Source organism: Oncorhynchus masou, unplaced genomic scaffold (genome assembly GCF_036934945.1).
Source record: "Oncorhynchus masou masou isolate Uvic2021 unplaced genomic scaffold, UVic_Omas_1.1 unplaced_scaffold_1568, whole genome shotgun sequence".
NCBI classification, from domain to species: Eukaryota; Metazoa; Chordata; class Actinopteri; order Salmoniformes; family Salmonidae; genus Oncorhynchus; species Oncorhynchus masou.
This window is the reverse complement of record NW_027005741.1, coordinates 9,617-31,025: the sequence shown is the minus strand read 5'-3', so window position 1 is coordinate 31,025 and position 21,409 is coordinate 9,617. Positions and strand designations below refer to the sequence as shown.

The window sequence follows — 21,409 nt, the reverse complement described above, 5'->3', positions numbered from 1 at the left end:
ATCAAGTTGAAGAAACATCTCAAGGATGATCAATGGAAACAGGATGCACTTGAGCTTAATTTCGAGTTTCAAAGCAAAGGGTCTGAATATTAATGTCATTGATGAAAAAACTAAAACAGGCCTATTTTTTGTTGTTGTAAGAATTCATAAAACAATATGATTTGTGGTGTTTGGTTCTAAATATCAGAGTAAGAAATTGACGGACACAACAATAGTGCCAACCAACTTTAATCACCCAAAGGATCGAATGGCTGAACAGACAAAGACAAAGACATACTTCCACCAGTGGTAGTGTGTATATATATATATATATACCCCAATCTGGGTGGAGTCTCGTCCTTCTCTCTAGACATGACATCTTTGTTGCTAGGCAGGAAGTTAAGTGATGCGGGCGATAAACTGTTCCTTCTCTCTATACATCCCTCATAACCATTAACTTCTATTGTAGAAACCAGACTATGGCACCCCTTATGTCAACGTAAAACGGATGATTAACGATATTTAAAGTTTAAAAATCTAAACCCATCAGTGGGTTCAAAAACAAACAAAAAAAAACACTTAATTCTCAGTCAAAAGCAAATGAGAACAGTGGAAGGTTTTCTCTCCTGTGTGTGTTATAGTACAGTTATGTATTATATAGACAGTTTAAATCATAAACAATATGATTTAATGTGGCATGAAACAAAAAACACAAATTCTCAGTTAAAAGCACAAGTCAGAACAGAGCCTCTCTATTCTCTCATGTGATTTCAGGTCCTCTGACTGGGAAAATGTCTTTCCACAATGAGAGCAGTGGTATGTCTTCTCCTCCTGTGTATGTATTATTTCATGCTTATTCAGATGTCTTAACCTGTTAAAACTCTTTTCACACAGGGAGCAGTGGTATGTTTTATCCCCTCCAGTGTGTGTCCTCTCATGCCGATTCAGGGCCCCTAACTTGATAAAACTCTTTCCACACAGGGAGCAATGGTAGGGTTTTTCTTGTCTGTGTCTCCTCTCATGGTCTTTAAGGCTCCCCGAATGGCTAAAACTCTTTCCACACTGGGAGCATTGGTAGGGCTTTTCTCCTGTGTGTGTTCTTTTATGCTGTTTTAGGTTCCCCAGCTTGCTAAAACTATTTCCACACTGGGAGCATTGGTAGGGCTTTTCTCCTGTGTGTGTCCTCTCATGCGCCTTCAGGTCACCTAACTTCCTAAAACTCTTTCCACAGTGGGAGCAGTGGTAAGGCTTCTCTCCAGAGTGTATTCTCTTATGCCCCCATAGGCTTCCTGCCCAGGTAAAAGTCATTCCACATTGAGAACAGCGATAAGGCTTCTCTCCAGAGTGTTTTTTCTTATGCTGCTTCAGGGCCTTTAACCAAGGAAAACTCTTTCCACAGTGGGAGCACTGATGTCGTCTCGTTGGTTTGGGTGTCGCCGGGTCTGGTTCCCCTGAAGGACTATTCCCGCTGTCATCATGAGAGTTTGGTCTCTCTCCTGCCAAAGACAAACAGATTTAGTTTAACAGAGACCTGAATGAAACCTCCACATAATACAACTGTCTTCCTATGAGGCTAAATCTGGACTAGATCACTCAACAAAGGAGCATGTTAACCAGCAGCATACCACGCTGCATACCACTGCTGATTTGCCTCTGAAGCTAAGCAGGGTTGGTCCTGCTCGGTACCTGGATGGGAGATCAGGTGCTGCTGGAAGTGGTGTTGGAGGACCAGTAGGAGGCAGTCTTTCCTCTTGTCTAAAAATATTATCCCAATTCCCCAGGGCAGTGATTGGGGACAGTCTTTTGGATGGGACTTCCTGACTCTATGTGGTCACTAAAGATCCCATTGCACTTATCTTAAGAGTAGAGTAGTTAACCCCGGTGTCCTGGCTAAATTCCCAGCCTGGCCTTCATACCATCATGGCCAACCTAATCATCCCCAACTTCCAATTGGCTCATTCACCTCCTCTCCCCTGTAACTACTCCCTAGGTCGTTGCTGTAAATGTGTTCTCAGTAAACATACCTGATAAAATAAAGGATACAAATAAATCACAGTGGCATATCCGCCACACTGATCCTCAACACAGGGGCCCCTCAGGGGTACGTGCTCAGTCCCCTCCTGTACTCCATGTTCACTCATGACTGCACGGCCAGGCACGACTCCAACACCATCATTAAGTTTGCCGATGACACAACAGTGGTAGGCCTGATCACCGACAATGATGAGACAGACTATAGGGAGGAGATCAGAGACCTGGCCGTGTGGTGCCAGAACAACAACCTCTCCCTCAACGTGATCAAGACAAAGGAGATGATTGCGGACTACAGGAAAAAGAAGACCGAGCACTTTTAAGCAAACACTGTTAGTATCTGGATGTACATATAAACAATGGAAGGATATGGGGAGTTGCAGAGGCTATATTAAGATCTCAGAGCAGAGGCTATATTAAGATCTCAGAGCAGAGGTTAAAGTAAGGTCTCAAAGTACTTAAGAAATCGCTGCTTGACAAGAGAAGCCACGGATGGAATATTTGAGCTTCTCAAGTTTAAGATATAAGACATAACATCACTGACCCAGTGAACATGCGAAGGCTGGGTACCCGACTTCCACTTAAAAATAATAATACGCTTGGAGGGATGAGAAGGCTATGGCCTCTGATTGGGTGTTACAGAGAGTGAGCCCGTCAGGTGCTACCCAGAAAATAGCGACAGAGGTATCTGGGGAAATCTCCTTAGTGCATGAGACAGTCTCAAAGAACGAGGGGAAGAATGAACTAGTGTCAGACATGACCAGTAGAGGAACAGAATGAACTAGTGTCAGACATGACCAGTAGAGGAACAGAATGGAACTAGTGTCAGACATGACCAGTAGAGTAACAGAAGGAACTAGTGTCAGACATGACCAGTAGAGGAACAGAATGGAATTAGTGTCAGACATGACCAGTAGAGGAACAGAATGGAACTAGTGTCAGACATGACCAGTAGAGGAACAGAATGAACTAGTGTCAGACATGACCAGTAGAGGAACAGAATGGAACTAGTGTCAGACATGACCAGTAGAGTAACAGAAGGAACTAGTGTCAGACATGACCAGTAGAGGAACAGAATGGAACTAGTGTCAGACATGACCAGTAGAGGAACAGAATGGAACTAGTGTCAGACATGACCAGTAGAGGAACAGAATGGAACTTGTGTCAGACATGACCAGTAGAGTAACAGAAGGAACTAGTGTCAGACATGACCAGTAGAGGAACAGAATGGAACTAGTGTCAGACATGACCAGTAGAGTAACAGAAGGAACTAGTGTCAGACATGACCAGTAGAGTAACAGAAGGAACTAGTGTCAGACATGACCAGTAGAGTAACAGAAGGAACTAGTGTCAGACATGACCAGTAGAGGAACAGAATGGAATTAGTGTCAGACATGACCAGTAGAGGAACAGAATGGAACTAGTGTCAGACATGACCAGTAGAGTAACAGAAGGAACTAGTGTCAGACATGACCAGTAGAGTAACAGAAGGAACTTGTGTCAGACATGACCAGTAGAGTAACAGAAGGAACTAGTGTCAGACATGACCAGTAGAGTAACAGAAGGAACTAGTGTCAGACATGACCAGTAGAGTAGTAGAATGGAACTAGTGTCAGACATGACCAGTAGAATCTAATGCAGAATACTTTAAACGGCAGTAACCCGTGTCTAATGCAGAATACTCCTGCAGAATACTTTAAACTGCAGTAACCCGTGTCTACTGTAGAATACTTTAAACTGCAGTAACCCGTGTCTACTGTAGAATACTTTAAACTACAGTAACCCGTGTCTACTGTAGAATACTTTAAACGGCAGTAACCCGTGTCTAATGCAGAATACTCCTGCAGAATACTTTAAACTGCAGTAACCCGTGTCTACTGTAGAACACTTTAAACTGCAGTAACCTGTCTACTGTAGAATACTTTAAACTGCAGTAACCCGTGTCTACTGTAGAATACTTTAAACTGCAGTAACCTGTCTACTGTAGAATATTTTAAACTGCAGTAACCTGTCTACTGTAGAATATTTTAAACTGCAGTAACCCGTGTCTAATGTAGAATACTTTAAACTGCAGTAACCTGTGTCTACTGTAGAATACTTTAAACTGTAGTTACCTGTGTCTAATGCAGAATACTCCTGCAGAATACTTTAAACTGTAGTAACCTGTCTACTGCAGAATACTTTAAACTGTAGTAACCTGTCTACTGCAGAATACTTTAAACTGTAGTAACCTGTCTACTGCAGAATACTTTAAACTGTAGTAACCCGTGTCTACTGCAGAATACTTTAAACTGTAGTAACCGGTCTACTGCAGATTGAGGATGAAGTGTATTCAGGATGCAAGGTGATATCGGAAATCTCTCTTCCAAACCCTCCCTCAACGCTTTCCATTGGTCAGAAGTGGGGGGAATGCAATATTCTGAATAATGTCATACAGCATAGAAATGTGTCCCTTTACATAGGGATCCAGGTTCAGACATTCATCAAGCCAGCTGGTGGGTGGGAGTGATGGGAAAGAGGGGAATATCTTTCTTGTAAAGTTAGGAATCTGCAGGTACCTGAAGAAGTGTGTCTGTGGTTTACTGTGAATCTGCAGGTACCTGAAGATGTTTGTCTGGGGTTTACTGTGAATCTATTGGTCCATGAAGATGTTTGTCTGGGGTTAACTGTGAATCTGCAGGTACCTGAAGATGTTTGTCTGGGGTTAACTGTGAATCTGCAGGTACCTGAAGAAGTGTGTCTGGGGTTTACTGTGAATCTGCAGGTACCTGAAGATGTTTGTCTGGGGTTTACTGTGAATCTGTTGGTACCTGAAGATGTTTGTCTGGGGTTTACTGTGAATCTATTGGTCCATGAAGATGTTTGTCTGGGGTTAACTGTGAATCTGTTGGTACCTGAAGATGTGTGTCTGGGGTTTACTGTGAATCTGTTGGTACCTGAAGATGTTTGTCTGGGGTTTACTGTGAATCTATTGGTCCATGAAGATGTTTGTCTGGGGTTAACTGTGAATCTGTTGGTACCTGAAGATGTGTGTCTGGGGTTTACTGTGAATCTGTTGGTACCTGAAGATGTTTGTCTGGGGTTTACTGTGAATCTATTGGTACCTGAAGATGTGTGTCTGTGGTTTACTGTGAATCTATTGGTCCATGAAGATGTTTGTCTGGGGTTAACTGTGAATCTGTTGGTACCTGAAGATGTGTGTCTGGGGTTTACTGTGAATCTGTTGGTACCTGAAGATGTTTGTCTGGGGTTTACTGTGAATCTATTGGTCCATGAAGATGTGTATCTGGGGTTTACTGTGAATCTATTGGTCCATGAAGATGTGTATCTGGGGTTTACTGTGAATCTGCAGGTACCTGAAGATGTTTGTCTGGGGTTTACTGTGAATCTGTCGGTACCTGAAGATGTGTGTCTGGGGTTTACTGTGAATCTGCAGGTACCTGAAGATGTTTGTCTGGGGTTTACTGTGAATCTGCAGGTACCTGAAGAAGTGTGTCTGGGGTTTACTGTGAATCTGTCGGTACCTGAAGATGTTTGTCTGGGGTTTACTGTGAATCTGCAGGTACCTGAAGAAGTGTGTCTGGGGTTTACTGTGAATCTGTCGGTACCTGAAGATGTGTGTCTGGGGTTTACTGTGAATCTGTTGGTACCTGAAGATGTTTGTCTGGGGTTTACTGTGAATCTGTTGGTACCTGAAGAAGTGTGTCTGGGAACGACTCGATTAGCGTAGTGTCAGCTAGCTACATAGTTGTCTTCGTATCCAAGATAATTGTGCAGTTTAGAGTGTGTAGACTTAGAGTGATTATCTTAATTTACCGAGGTTAGCTAGCCAGCTATTTGTCGTCCTTAACGTAGGATATGCTGCTAGCTAGCTAGCCAACAGCTAGCCAACCTCTACCGAATTGAACTCCAACTACCCGGTCATCATTCCGCGTCGCTCCACAGGTAGTATCACATTTTCATTTCACTTCATTACAGTACAACGGTTTGATTTGTTTGATCGTAGCTAGCCAGCTACATAGCCGTCTTTGTATCTAAGACAATTGTGTAGTCTAGAGCGATTTTCTAGGTTAGCTGGCCAGCTATTGTCGTTCTTCTAACGTAGCTAGCCAGCTAGCCCCCGAATAGCAGCACTGTAGTAACTATTACAGTACAACGGTTTGTTTTGTTTGATCGTAGCTAGCTAGCTACATAGCCGTCTTTGTATCTACGACAATTGTGTAGCCTAGAGCGATTTTCTAGGTTAGCTGGCCAGCTATTGTCGTTCTTCTAACGTAGCTAGCCAGCTAGCCCCCGAATAGCAGCACTGTAGTAACTATTACAGTACAACGGTTTGTTTTGTTTGATCGTAGCTAGCTAGCTACATAGCCGTCTTTGTATCTAAGACAATTGTGTAGCCTAGAGCGATTTTCTAGGTTAGCCAGCCAGCTGTGGTCGTTCTTTTAAAGTAACGGAACGCAATCAACCTTGCTAGCTAGCCAGCTAGCCCCCGAATAGCAGCACTGTAGAAACTATTACACTCGACGGAACGACTTGATTAGTGTAGTGTCAACATCGCAGCCACTACCAGCTAGCCTACTCCAGCAGTACTGTATCATTTCAATCATTTTAGTCAATAAGATTCTTGCTACGTAAGCTTAACTTTCTGAACATTCGAGACGTGTAGTCCACTTGTCATTCCAATCTCCTTTGCATTAGCGTAGCCTCTTCTGTACCCTGTTAACTATGTGTCTATCTATCCCTGTTCTCTCCTCTCTGCACAGACCATACAAACGCTCCACACCGCGTGGCCGCGGCCACCTAATCTGGTGGTCCCAGCGCGCACGACCCACGTGGAGTTCCTGGTCTCCGGTAGCCTCTGGAACTGCCGATCTGCGGCCAACAAGGCAGAGTTCATCTCAGCCTATGCCTCCCTCCAGTCCCTCGACTTCCTGGCACTGACGGAAACATGGATCACCACAGATAACACTGCTACTCCTACTGCTCTCTCTTCGTCCGCCCACGTGTTCTCGCACACCCCGAGAGCTTCTGGTCAGCGGGGTGGTGGCACCGGGATCCTCATCTCTCCCAAGTGGTCATTCTCTCTCTCTCCCCTTACCCATCTATCTATCGCCTCCTTTGAATTCCATGCTGTCACAGTTACCAGCCCTTTCAAGCTTAACATTCTTATCATTTATCGCCCTCCAGGTTCCCTCGGAGAGTTCATCAATGAGCTTGATGCCTTGATAAGCTCCTTTCCTGAGGACGGCTCACCTCTCACAGTCCTGGGCGACTTTAACCTCCCCACGTCTACCTTTGACTCATTCCTCTCTGCCTCCTTCTTTCCACTCCTCTCCTCTTTTGACCTCACCCTCTCACCTTCCCCCTACTCACAAGGCAGGCAATACGCTCGACCTCATCTTTACTAGATGCTGTTCTTCCACTAACCTCACTGCAACTCCCCTCCAAGTCTCCGACCACTACCTTGTATCCTTTTCCCTCTCGCTCTCATCCAACACTTCCCACACTGCCCCTACTCGGATGGTATCGCGCCGTCCCAACCTTCGCTCTCTCTCCCCCGCTACTCTTTCCTCTTCCATCCTATCATCTCTTCCCTCTGCTCATACCTTCTCCAACCTTTCTCCTGACTCTGCCTCCTCAACCCTCCTCTCTTCCCTTTCTGCATCCTTTGACTCTCTATGTCCCCTATCCTCCAGGCCGGCTCGGTCCTCCCCTCCCGCTCCGTGGCTCGATGACTCATTGCGAGCTCACAGAACAGAGCTCCGGGCAGCCGAGCGGAAATGGAGGAAAACTCGCCTCCCTGCGGACCTGGCATCCTTTCACTCCCTCCTCTCTACATTTTCCTCCTCTGTCTCTGCTGCTAAAGCCACTTTCTACCACTCTAAATTCCAAGCATCTGCCTCTAACCCTAGGAAGCTCTTTGCCACCTTCTCCTCCCTCCTGAATCCTCCTCCCCCTCCCCCCCCTCTGCAGATGACTTCGTCAACCATTTTGAAAAGAAGGTCGACGACATCCGATCCTCGTTTGCTAAGTCAAACGACACCGCTGGTTCTGCTCACACTGTCCTACCCTGTGCTCTGACCTCTTTCTCCCCTCTCTCTCCAGATGAAATCTCGCTTCTTGTGACGGCCGGCCGCCCAACAACCTGCCCGCTCGACCCTATCCCCTCCTCTCTCCTCCAGACCATTTCCGGGGACCTTCTCCCTTACCTCACCTCGCTCATCAACTCATCCCTGACCGCTGGCTACGTCCCTTCCGTCTTCAAGAGAGCGAGAGTTGCACCCCTTCTGAAAAAACCTACACTCGATCCCTCCGATGTCAACAACTACAGACCAGTATCCCTTCTTTCTTTTCTCTCCAAAACTCTTGAACGTGCCGTCCTTGGCCAGCTCTCCCGCTATCTCTCTCAGAATGACCTTCTTGATCCAAATCAGTCAGGTTTCAAGACTAGTCATTCAACTGAGACTGCTCTTCTCTGCATCACGGAGGCGCTCCGCACTGCTAAAGCTAACTCTCTCTCCTCTGCTCTCATCCTTCTAGACCTATCGGCTGCCTTCGATACTGTGAACCATCAGATCCTCCTCTCCACCCTCTCCGAGTTGGGCATCTCCGGCGCGGCCCACGCTTGGATTGCGTCCTACCTGACAGGTCGCTCCTACCAGGTGGCGTGGCGAGAATCTGTCTCCTCGCCACGCGCTCTCACCACTGGTGTCCCCCAGGGCTCTGTTCTAGGCCCTCTCCTATTCTCGCTATACACCAAGTCACTTGGCTCTGTCATAACCTCACATGGTCTCTCCTATCATTGCTATGCAGACGACACACAATTAATCTTCTCCTTTCCCCCTTCTGATGACCAGGTGGCGAATCGCATCTCTGCATGTCTGGCAGACATATCAGTGTGGATGACGGATCACCACCTCAAGCTGAACCTCGGCAAGACGGAGCTGCTCTTCCTCCCGGGAAGGACTGCCCGTTCCATGATCTCGCCATCACGGTTGACAACTCCATTGTGTCCTCCTCCCAGAGCGCTAAGAACCTTGGCGTGATCCTGGACAACACCCTGTCGTTCTCAACCAACATCATGGCGGTGGCCCGTTCCTGTAGGTTCATGCTCTACAACATCCGCAGAGTACGACCCTGCCTCACACAGGAAGCGGCGCAGGTCCTAATCCAGGCACTTGTCATCTCCCGTCTGGATTACTGCAACTCGCTGTTGGCTGGGCTCCCTGCCTGTGCCATTAAACCCCTACAACTCATCCAGAACGCCGCAGCCCGTCTGGTGTTCAACCTTCCCAAGTTCTCTCACGTCACCCCGCTCCTCCGCTCTCTCCACTGGCTTCCAGTTGAAGCTCGCATCCGCTACAAGACCATGGTGCTTGCCTACGGAGCTGTGAGGGGAACGGCACCGCAGTACCTCCAGGCTCTGATCAGGCCCTACACCCAAACAAGGACACTGCGTTCATCCACCTCTGGCCTGCTCGCCTCCCTACCATTGAGGAAGTACAGTTCCCGCTCAGCCCAGTCAAAACTGTTCGCTGCTCTGGCCCCCCAATGGTGGAACAAACTCCCTCACGACGCCAGGACAGCGGAGTTAATCACCACCTTCCGGAGACACCTGAAACCCCACCTCTTCAAGGAATACCTAGGATAGGATAAAGTAATCCTTCTCACCACCCCCCCTTAATGATTTAGATGCACTATTGTAAAGTGGCTGTTCCACTGGATGTCAGAAGGTGAATTCACCAATTTGTAAGTCGCTCTGGATAAGAGCGTCTGCTAAATGACTTAAATGTAAATGTATGTAAATGGTTTACTGTGAATCTGTCGGTACCTGAAGAAGTGTGTCTGGGGTTTACTGTGAATCTGTCGGTACCTGAAGATGTTTGTCTGGGGTTTACTGTGAATCTGTTGGTACCTGAAGATGTTTGTCTGGGGTTTACTGTGAATCTGTTGGTACCTGAAGAAGTGTGTCTGGGGTTTACTGTGAATCTGTTGGTACCTGAAGATGTGTGTCTGGGGTTTACTGTGAATCTGTTGGTACCTGAAGATGTGTATCTGGGGTTTACTGTGAATCTGTTGGTACCTGAAGATGTGTGTCTGGGGTTTACTGTGAATCTGTTGGTACCTGAAGATGTTTGTCTGGGGTTTACTGTGAATCTGTTGGTACCTGAAGATGTGTGTCTGGGGTTTACTGTGAATCTGTTGGTACCTGAAGATGTGTGTCTGGGGTTTACTGTGAATCTGTTGGTACCTGAAGATGTGTGTCTGGGGTTTACTGTGAATCTGTTGGTAGCTGAAGAAGTGTGTCTGGGGTTTACTGTGAATCTGCAGGTACCTGAAGATGTTTGTCTGGGGTTTACTGTGAATCTGCAGGTACCTGAAGATGTTTGTCTGGGGTTTACTGTGAATCTGTTGGTACCTGAAGATGTTTGTCTGGGGTTTACTGTGAATCTGCAGGTACCTGAAGATGTGTGTCTGGGGTTTACTGTGAATCTGCAGGTACCTGAAGATGTTTGTCTGGGGATTACTGTGAATCTGCAGGTACCTGAAGATGTTTGTCTGGGGTTTACTGTGAATCTGTTGGTACCTGAAGATGTTTGTCTGGGGTTTACTGTGAATCTGTTGGTACCTGAAGATGTGTGTCTGGGGTTTACTGTGAATCTGCAGGTACCTGAAGATGTTTGTCTGGGGTTTACTGTGAATCTGTTGGTACCTGAAGATGTTTGTCTGGGGTTTACTGTGAATCTGTTGGTACCTGAAGATGTGTGTCTGGGGTTTACTGTGAATCTGTTGGTACCTGAAGATGTTTGTCTGGGGTTTACTGTGAATCTGTTGGTACCTGAAGATGTTTGTCTGGGGTTTACTGTGAATCTGCAGGTACCTGAAGAAGTGTGTCTGGGGTTTACTGTGAATCTATTGGTCCATGAAGATGTGTGTCTGGGGTTTACTGTGAATCTGTTGGTACCTGAAGAAGTGTGTCTGGGGTTTACTGTGAATCTATTGGTACCTGAAGATGTGTGTCTGTGGTTTACTGTGAATCTGTTGGTAGCTGAAGATGTGTGTCTGGGGTTTACTGTGAATCTGTTGGTAGCTGAAGATGTTTGTCTGGGGTTTACTGTGAATCTGCAGGTACCTGAAGATGTTTGTCTGGGGTTTACTGTGAATCTGCAGGTACCTGAAGATGTTTGTCTGGGGTTTACTGTGAATCTGTTGGTACCTGAAGATGTTTGTCTGGGGTTTACTGTGAATCTGTTGGTACCTGAAGAAGTGTGTCTGGGGTTTACTGTGAATCTGTTGAGACTAAGGACACCAGGGATGGTAGTGGTAGACTAAGGAGACCAGGGATCGTAGTGGCACAGACTAAGGACACCAGGGATGGTAGTGGCACAGACTAAGGAGACCAGGGATGGTAGTGGCAGACTAAGGAGACCAGGGATGGTAGTGGCACAGACTATGGAGACCAGGGATGGTAGTGGCAGACTAAGGAGACCAGGGATGGTAGTGGCACAGATGAAGGAGACCAGGGATGGTAGTGGCACAGATGAAGGAGACCAGGGATGGTAGTGGCACAGACTAAGGAGACCAGGGATGGTAGTGGCAGACTAAGGAGACCAGGGATGGTAGTGGCACAGATGAAGGAGACCAGGGATGGTAGTGGCACAGATGAAGGAGACCAGGGATGGTAGTGGCACAGACTAAGGAGACCAGGGATGGTAGTGGCAGACTAAGGAGACCAGGGTTGGTAGTGGCACAGACTAAGGAGACCAGGGATGGTAGTGGCAGACTAAGGAGACCAGGGATGGTAGTGGCACAGACTAAGGAGACCAGGGATGGTAGTGGCACAGACTAAGGAGACCAGGGATGGTAGTGGCACAGACTAAGGAGACCAGGGATGGTAGTGGCACAGACTAAGGAGACCAGGGATGGTAGTGGCACAGACTAAGGAGACCAGGGATGGTAGTGGCAGACTAAGGAGACCAGGGATGGTAGTGGCACAGACTAAGGAGACCAGGGATGGTAGTGGCAGACTAAGGAGACCAGGGATGGTAGTGGCACAGACTAAGGAGACCAGGGATGGTAGTGGCAGACTAAGGAGACCAGGGATGGTAGTGGCAGACTAAGGAGACCAGGGATGGTAGTGGCAGACTAAGGAGACCAGGGATGGTAGTGGCAGACTAAGGAGCCCAGGGATGGTAGTGGCAGACTAAGGAGACCAGGGATGGTAGTGGCAGACTAAGGAGACCAGGGATGGTAGTGGCAGACTAAGGAGACCAGGGATGGTAGTGGCACAGACGAAGGAGACCAGTGATGGTAGTGGCAGACTAAGGAGACCAGTGATGGTAGTGGCACAGACTAAGGAGACCAGTGATGGTAGTGGCAGACTAAGGAGACCAGGTATGGTAGTGGCACAGACGAAGGAGACCAGTGATGGTAGTGGCAGACTAAGGAGACCAGGGATGGTAGTGGCACAGACGAAGGAGACCAGTGATGGTAGTGGCAGACTAAGGAGACCAGTGATGGTAGTGGCAGACTAAGGAGACCAGTGATGGTAGTGGCAGACTAAGGAGACCAGGGATGGTAGTGGCAGACTAAGGAGACCAGTGATGGTAGTGGCACAGACTAAGGAGACCAGGGATGGTAGTGGCAGACTAAGGAGACCAGGGATGGCAGTGGAACAGACTAAGGAGACCAGGGATGGTAGTGGCACAGACTAAGGAGACCAGGACCAGGGATCGTAGTGGCAGACTAAGGAGACCAGGGATGGTAGTGGTAGACTAAGGAGACCAGGGATGGTAGTGGCACAGACTAAGGAGACCAGGGATGGTAGTGGCTGACTAACGAGACCAGGGATGGTAGTGGCACAGACTAAGGAGACCAGGGATGGTAGTGGCACAGACGAAGGAGACCAGGGATGGTAGTGGCAGACTAAGGAGACCAGGGATGGTAGTGGCACAGACTAAGGAGACCAGGGATGGTAGTGGCACAGACTAAGGAGACCAGGGATGGTAGTGGCACAGACTAAGGAGACCAGGGATGGTAGTGGCACAGACTAAGGAGACCAGGGATGGTAGTGGCAGACTAAGGAGACCAGGGATGGTAGTGGCAGACTAAGGAGACCAGGGATGCTAGCTGCACAGACTAAGGAGACCAGGGATGGTAGTGGCACAGACTAAGGAGACCAGGGATGGTAGTGGCAGACTAAGGAGACCAGGGATGGTAGTGGCACAGACTAAGGAGACCAGGGATGGTAGTGGAGCACAGACTAAGGAGACCAGTGATGGTAGTGGCACAGATGAAGGAGACCAGGGATGGTAGTGGCACAGACTAAGGAGACCAGGGATGGTAGTGGAGCACAGACTAAGGAGACCAGGGATGGTAGTGGCAGACTAAGGAGACCAGGGATGGCAGTGGAACAGACTAAGGAGACCAGGGATGGTAGTGGCACAGACTAAGGAGACCAGGACCAGGGATCGTAGTGGCAGACTAAGGAGACCAGGGATGGTAGTGGTAGACTAAGGAGACCAGGGATGGTAGTGGCACAGACTAAGGAGACCAGGGATGGTAGTGGCTGACTAACGAGACCAGGGATGGTAGTGGCACAGACTAAGGAGACCAGGGATGGTAGTGGCACAGACGAAGGAGACCAGGGATGGTAGTGGCAGACTAAGGAGACCAGGGATGGTAGTGGCACAGACTAAGGAGACCAGGGATGGTAGTGGCACAGACTAAGGAGACCAGGGATGGTAGTGGCACAGACTAAGGAGACCAGGGATGGTAGTGGCACAGACTAAGGAGACCAGGGATGGTAGTGGCAGACTAAGGAGACCAGGGATGGTAGTGGCAGACTAAGGAGACCAGGGATGCTAGCTGCACAGACTAAGGAGACCAGGGATGGTAGTGGCACAGACTAAGGAGACCAGGGATGGTAGTGGCAGACTAAGGAGACCAGGGATGGTAGTGGCACAGACTAAGGAGACCAGGGATGGTAGTGGAGCACAGACTAAGGAGACCAGTGATGGTAGTGGCAGACTAAGGAGACCAGGGATGGTAGTGGCAGACTAAGGAGACCAGGGATGGTAGTGGCAGACTAAGGAGACCAGGGATGGTAGTGGCAGACTAAGGAGACCAGGGATGGTAGTGGCACAGACTAAGGAGACCAGGGATGGTAGTGGAGCACAGACTAAGGAGACCAGTGATGGTAGTGGCAGACTAAGGAGACCAGGGATGGTAGTGGCAGACTAAGGAGACCAGGGATGGTAGTGGCAGACTAAGGAGACCAGGGATGGTAGTGGCAGACTAAGGAGACCAGGGATGGTAGTGGCAGACTAAGGAGACCAGGGATGGTAGTGGCAGACTAAGGAGACCAGGGATGGTAGTGGCAGACTAAGGAGACCAGGGATTGTAGTGGCAGACTAAGGAGCCCAGGGATGGTAGTGGCACAGACTAAGGAGACCAGGGATGGTAGTGGCACAGACTAAGGAGACCAGGGATGGTAGTGGCACAGACTATGGATACCAGGGATGGTAGTGGCACAGACTAAGGAGACCAGTGATGGTAGTGGCAGACTAAGGAGACCAGGGATGGTAGTGGCACAGACGAAGGAGACCAGTGATGGTAGTGGCAGACTAAGGAGACCAGGGATGGTAGTGGCACAGACGAAGGAGACCAGTGATGGTAGTGGCAGACTAAGGAGACCAGTGATGGTAGTGGCACAGACTAAGGAGACCAGGGATGGTAGTGGCAGACTAAGGAGACCAGGGATGGCAGTGGAACAGACTAAGGAGACCAGGGATGGTAGTGGCACAGACTAAGGAGACCAGGACCAGGGATCGTAGTGGCAGACTAAGGAGACCAGGGATGGTAGTGGTAGACTAAGGAGACCAGGGATGGTAGTGGCACAGACTAAGGAGACCAGGGATGGTAGTGGCTGACTAACGAGACCAGGGATGGTAGTGGCACAGACTAAGGAGACCAGGGATGGTAGTGGCACAGACGAAGGAGACCAGGGATGGTAGTGGCAGACTAAGGAGACCAGGGATGGTAGTGGCACAGACTAAGGAGACCAGGGATGGTAGTGGCACAGACTAAGGAGACCAGGGATGGTAGTGGCACAGACTAAGGAGACCAGGGATGGTAGTGGCACAGACTAAGGAGACCAGGGATGGTAGTGGCAGACTAAGGAGACCAGGGATGGTAGTGGCAGACTAAGGAGACCAGGGATGGTAGTGGCACAGACTAAGGAGACCAGGGATGGTAGTGGAGCACAGACTAAGGAGACCAGTGATGGTAGTGGCAGACTAAGGAGACCAGGGATGGTAGTGGCAGACTAAGGAGACCAGGGATGGTAGTGGCAGACTAAGGAGACCAGGGATGGTAGTGGCAGACTAAGGAGACCAGGGATGGTAGTGGCAGACTAAGGAGACCAGGGATGGTAGTGGCAGACTAAGGAGACCAGGGATTGTAGTGGCAGACTAAGGAGACCAGGGATGGTAGTGGCACAGACTAAGGAGACCAGGGATGGTAGTGGCACAGACTAAGGAGACCAGGGATGGTAGTGGCAGACTAAAGAGACCAGGGATGGTAGTGGCACAGACTATGGATACCAGGGATGGTAGTGGCAGACTAAGGAGACCAGGGATGGTAGTGGCAGACTAAGGAGACCAGGGATTGTAGTGGCAGACTAAGGAGACCAGGGATGGTAGTGGCACACACTAAGGAGACCAGTGATGGTAGTGGAGAACAGACTAAGGAGACCAGGGATGGTAGTGGCACAGACTAAGGAGACCAGGGATGGTAGTGGCACAGACTAAGGAGACCAGGGATGGTAGTGGCAGACTAAGGAGACCAGGGATGGTAGTGGCAGACTAAGGAGACCAGGGATTGTAGTGGTAGACTAATTAGACCAGGGATGGTAGTGGCACAGACTAAGGAGACCAGGGATGGTAGTGGCACAAACTAAGGAGACCAGGGATGGTAGTGGCACAGACTATGGAGACCAGGGATGGTAGTGGCACAGACTAAGGAGACCAGGGATGGTAGTGGCACAAACTAAGGAGACCAGGGATGGTAGTGGCAGACTAAGGAGACCAGTGATGGTAGGGGCACAGACTAAGGAGCCCAGGGATGGTAGTGGCAGACTAAGGAGACCAGGGATTGTAGTGGCAGACTAAGGAGACCAGGGATGGTAGTGGCAGACTAAGGAGACCAGGGATGGTAGTGGCACAGACTAAGGAGACCAGGGATGGTAGTGGCAGACTAAGGAGACCAGGGATGGTAGTGGCACAGACTAAGGAGACCAGGGATGGTAGTGGCAGACTAAGGAGACCAGGGATGGTAGTGGAGCACAGGGGTGATGTTTGACATGAGTTCTTTTCCATAAAGGAACACACCGGTCCTTCCTCCTCTATGAACGTTCCTCGCCGTCATTGTCTGAAATATATATATTTTTTTTTAAATGTAAAAACCCCAATTCTTGTGATTATTAGTAGTACAGTAGTAATGGAGGACGAGGGTCTCTCCTTTCCGTCTCTCTGTTTATTCTTGTGAACATTAGTAGTACAGTAGTAATGGAGGACGAGGGTTTCCTCTTTCTGTCTCTCCAAAAACGCTTTACGCAACCGTGGGACCTTTGGATTCCAAATTTAAGTAGATAAGATAGTTGCTGTCTATTAAAAATATATATACTGGTTGTTGGATTCCTCATGTCCACTCAAAAGGTAGGAAGAAGAAGTGTTTGGTCCTAATTGGATGTTGGACACTATATTTATTGACTATTATGTGAGTCCTCTAAATCAAAAGGGGCAAATCAACTAGCTTTTATTTCCTCAAAGATCAAATTACATTTCAAGTTGCTGAAATGACATGGAATGCCTCAGCTGTTTTTCCTAAATCTGTAGCAGCAGCTGGAATTTCCAGAGTTTTCCATCCCTGTGATTGGGTAACTCCTACTCCTATAGGTTAGTAAAGAAGTCAGGTAATATGGGAGTTGGATTGTGCCTAAGAACATCCCTTAGCCGTGGTATATTGGTCATATACCACAACCCCCCGAGGTGCCTTATTGCTGTTATAAACTGGTTATCAATGTAATTAAAGCAGTAAAAATATATGTTTTGTCATACCTGTGGTATACGGGCTTCATTGCTTAAATAAACTAAATATACTCCCCTACCAATTTATCTGGACATGGAAGATAACAGTTAAATGTGGCTCCATACTCCAGCATTTTAGATTGGAGATCAAATGTTTCATATGAGACAGTACAGAACGTCACCTTTTAGTTGAGGGTATATATTTTTTACCATTTAGAAATAACATCACTTCATGTATCTTGTGCCCCCATTTGAATGCGTCAGAAGTATTTGGACAAAATTCATTTATATGTGTATTGAAGTATTTGGTCCCATATTCTTAGAACACAATGACTACATCAAGCTTGTGACTCAGCAAACTTGTTGGATACATTTGCAGTTTGTTTTGGTTGTGTTTCAGATGATGTTGTTCCCAACAGAAATTAATGGTGAGATGGTGATGTATAACGTTTACATTATATCAGGGATCCTATTGGAAGACTGAGTGCAGTGAGGCGATCACATTGATAAGTTTTGTTTTGGTTGTGTTTCAGATGATGTTGTACCCAATAGAAATTAACAGTAAGTAATGTATCGTATCATACGAGTCACACAATAATAGAAAATGTTTCTGAACACTTGTATATTAATGTGGATGCTAACATGATTAGGGATAATCATCAAAGAATCATGAATAATAATGAGTGAGAAAGGTAGAGCCATAAATACCATACTCCTTATTGGTACTTAAACGTTTTATATCTCCGCTGTCCTAATAAACAGATAGGGGAGAGTAGCTGAGGGTTTGAACAAACGGACCATCTCTAATTCATAGACAGAGCTGTGGATGCAAGGACCCACCATGAGATCAAAATGATGGTTTTAAACACGTTGAGTCAAATACAGTGTTTGTTTACATGTTCATTGTTTACACACAACGGAGCTTTACAAGCTTATATTTGGGGTTCTGGTGAGGTGCACATTTCAGTGCAATGTCCCTTTGGCTTTAAAACCACACATTAGTTCAACAACTGCAGAGTTTATGGCCGTGTTTTTAAGACAGTACTCACTGGTGTTAATCAGATCTCCAGTCTCCTCTTCTTCTCTCCAAGCTTCTTCCTCCTCTTTTATTAAGATCGCCTCCTCTTCCACTCCAAAGGGTTCTTCCTCTTCTTTCAATGTGATACTGATAGCCTCCTCTTCCTCCTCTTTCATTCTGAAAGCTTCTTCCTCTCCTTTTACTGAAACCTCCTCTTCCCCCTCTTCTTTCACGACAATGTTCAGCCACAGACCCTCTTTCTCCGTCCAGCAGACCTCTTCTTTAGCAGGAGGAGAGTAGCTTGGAGAGCTCATGGTGGGCTAGCTAGGATTGACGATTAGCTTAGGTTAAGTGTAATCAACACATTTGTAAATTGAACAAGTAAGTTACGTTTAAGTTAAATAGTAGATCGGTGTGTTAAAAACACCGAGATCAATTTACACAAAAAAAATGCTCTAAAGAGCTTTAAAAATGTCGGTTGTATGTTGGCTACAAGGCTAAAGGGGTGGTTGAATGAGTCAGTATCCGTGTTGTTGAAACAGCTTCCGGTGTCGTGTTGGTCCACTAGATATGACGTCACCATATGAAGGTCGCGCATCGCCGTGAGCTGACTGGAATGGGTGACGCAGTTTAGAAAAATATTCAAAACATTGTTTATGTATTTAAAGATGAGCAAATATGTTTTGTCTGACTTCTTACAGCCAAAACATTCGTATATGCAGATCTATAGCTACATGTGAATATGTACATTAGGAATATATACTGGTAGAATAGTTTAATGCAGACCTGTAGCTACATGTGAATATGTACATTATGAATAAATAATATGACAGAATAGTTCCGTGTAGCTCAGTTGATAAAGCATGGCGCACGCAACACCAGGGTTGTTGGCTTGATATGAGTCTGCTTAATGAATAAAATGTTCATAAATTAATACCTCGTTGGGGATTTAACTCCAGTCTTGACAATATAATGTCAATTGTCAGTGTTATGGCTGCTTTGCTTGATGTATTGTTGTCTCGACCTTCTTCCTCTTTGTGCTGTTGTCTGTGCACAATAATGTTTGTACAATGCCTTGTGCTGCTGTCATGTTGTTGTCATGTGTTGCTGCCATGCCATGTTGTCGTCTTAGGTCTCTCTTTATGTAGTGTTGTGTTGTTGGATTGTGTTTCTCTCTTGCCGTGATGTGTTTGGTCCTACATATTTTTTCTGTCCCCCGTCCTGCATTTTGCCTTTTTGGTAGGCCGTCATTGTAAATAAGAATTTGTTCTTAACTGACTTGCCTTGTTAAATAAAATTATACTACTTCACATCAGCAATATTTTGTCATTCAATCAAACAAACAGATAATTGTTTATTAATTTATTAAGAAAATCTGCGAAATGGAGAGTTGAAAATAAAGAGAAGGGAGGGTCACAAAAGTGAAGTTTGAGAAAGATTTGCTGAAGTGCTGAAAGAGCAAGATGATAACTATGTGAGGCACGATACAACTTTGTTCCCATTAGAAACAATGCCATTTTTTTTATTTTACCTTTATTTAATTAGGCAAGTCAGTTAAGAACATATTCTTATTTTCAATGACGGCCTAGGAACAGTGGGTTCAAGTCACCACTTTTTCAAATTGTGATGCATTATGGGGATAAAAAGTGTCCATCTTGCGCCTACATGTCGACTACATGAACATTAAAAAACAACCATTTGATCAAAGATCATAAAGTCAATTGCAGACAGTTCCTCATCCCCAGCTGTAACTTGCAGCCATTGGCTGTAATTGTGGAAGGTTCTATTGGGTCAACCAATCATCAGAGTGTTTCTGTTGGACCAAATACGAACAGGACCAAACACTTCAACAGGAACCAACTTTGCAAAACAATGGATAGTTACTAATGAATGTGATATTTGAGGATCTCTTTTTACTAAATGATTGTAAAATGTAGACATCTATTTATAGTTTCTGACTGTGTGAAAATGAAGACTCGTTTATTTCGACATTGTTTCAACATACCCCATGATGACACAATACCCCATGATGACACAATACCCCGTGATGACACAATACCCCGTGACGACACAATACCCCGTGACGACACAATACCCCGTGACGACACAATACCCCGTGACGACACAATACCCCGTGACGACACAATACCCCGTGACGACACAATACCCCGTGACGACACAATACCCCATGACGACACAATACCCCATGACGACACAATACCCCATGACGACACAATACCCCATAATGACACAATACCCCATGATGACACAATACCCCATGACGACACAATACCCCATAACGACACAATACCCCATGACGACACAATACCCCATGACGACACAATACCCCATGACGACACAATACCCCATGATGACACAATACCCCATGATGACACAATACCCCATGATGACACAATACCCCATAACGACACAATACCCCATGACGACACAATACCCCATGACAACACAATACCCCATAATGATACTACCTCAATTAGCCCGACTAACCAGTGCCTGTATGTAGCCTCGCCACTGTTATTTTTTACTGTTGTATTTATTTCTTTACTTATCTATTGTTCACCTAATACATATTTTTCACTTAAAAATCACACTGTTGTTTAGAGCCTGTACGTAAGCATTTCACTGTGAGGTCTACTACACCTGTTGTATTCAGCATTTCACTGTAAGGTCTACTACACCTGTTGTAGTCAGCATTTCACTGTAATGTCTACTACACCTGTTGTAGTCAGCATTTCACTGTGAGGTCTACTACACCTGTTGTAGTCAGCATTTCACTGTGAGGTCTACTACACCTGTTGTAGTCAGCATTTCACTGTGAGGTCTACTACACCTGTTGTAGTCAGCATTTCACTGTGAGGTCTACTACACCTGTTGTAGTCAGCATTTCACTGTAAGGTCTAATACACCTGTTGTAGTCAGCATTTCACTGTAAGGTCTACTACACCTGTTGTAGTCAGCATTTCACTGTGAGGTCTACTACACCTGTTGTATTCAGCATTTCACTGTAAGGTCTACTACACCTGTTGTATTCAGCATTTCACTGTAAGGTCTACTACACCTGTTGTATTCTGAGCACGTGACAAATAAACTTTGATTTGATTTGTTCTGGATCATACAAGACAAGGCTCCTGTTTCTATGAGCTGTTCTGGAAGGCTACTTATGTATATAATAATTTACATTTTGCAAATAATATAATAAACAACATCATAGGGTTGACATTCTGCATCCAATCAATCGAAGCTAATAAGATTTATTTTTTTACACTTTTTA

At 46.5% G+C, this 21,409-nt stretch overlaps 1 protein-coding gene across 1 annotated transcript; it reads right to left on the bottom strand.

The window, feature by feature from the left end:
- Positions 1-212: 212 nt before the first annotated feature.
- LOC135531261 (zinc finger protein 239-like) lies at positions 213-18,624 on the bottom strand. The gene is made up of 2 exons (XM_064959386.1): positions 18,149-18,624; positions 213-1,475 (listed from the first exon to the last, which is right to left on the bottom strand). The coding sequence occupies exons 1-2, from the start codon at positions 18,429-18,431 to the stop codon at positions 703-705; spliced, it is 1,056 nt and encodes a 351-aa protein (XP_064815458.1). The 5' UTR covers positions 18,432-18,624; the 3' UTR covers positions 213-702.
- Positions 18,625-21,409: the final 2,785 nt, after the last annotated feature.

Bases quoted from the DNA above. Each gene is read 5' to 3' on its own strand.
- LOC135531261 (XM_064959386.1), bottom strand. From the start codon at position 18,431: ATGAGCTCTCCAAGCTACTCTCCTCCTGCTAAAGAAGAGGTCTGCTGG. The intron at 1,476-18,148 runs GTGAGTACTGTC...TGTCTTTGGCAG, and splicing joins TGGAGATCTGATTAACACCA to GAGAGAGACCAAACTCTCAT.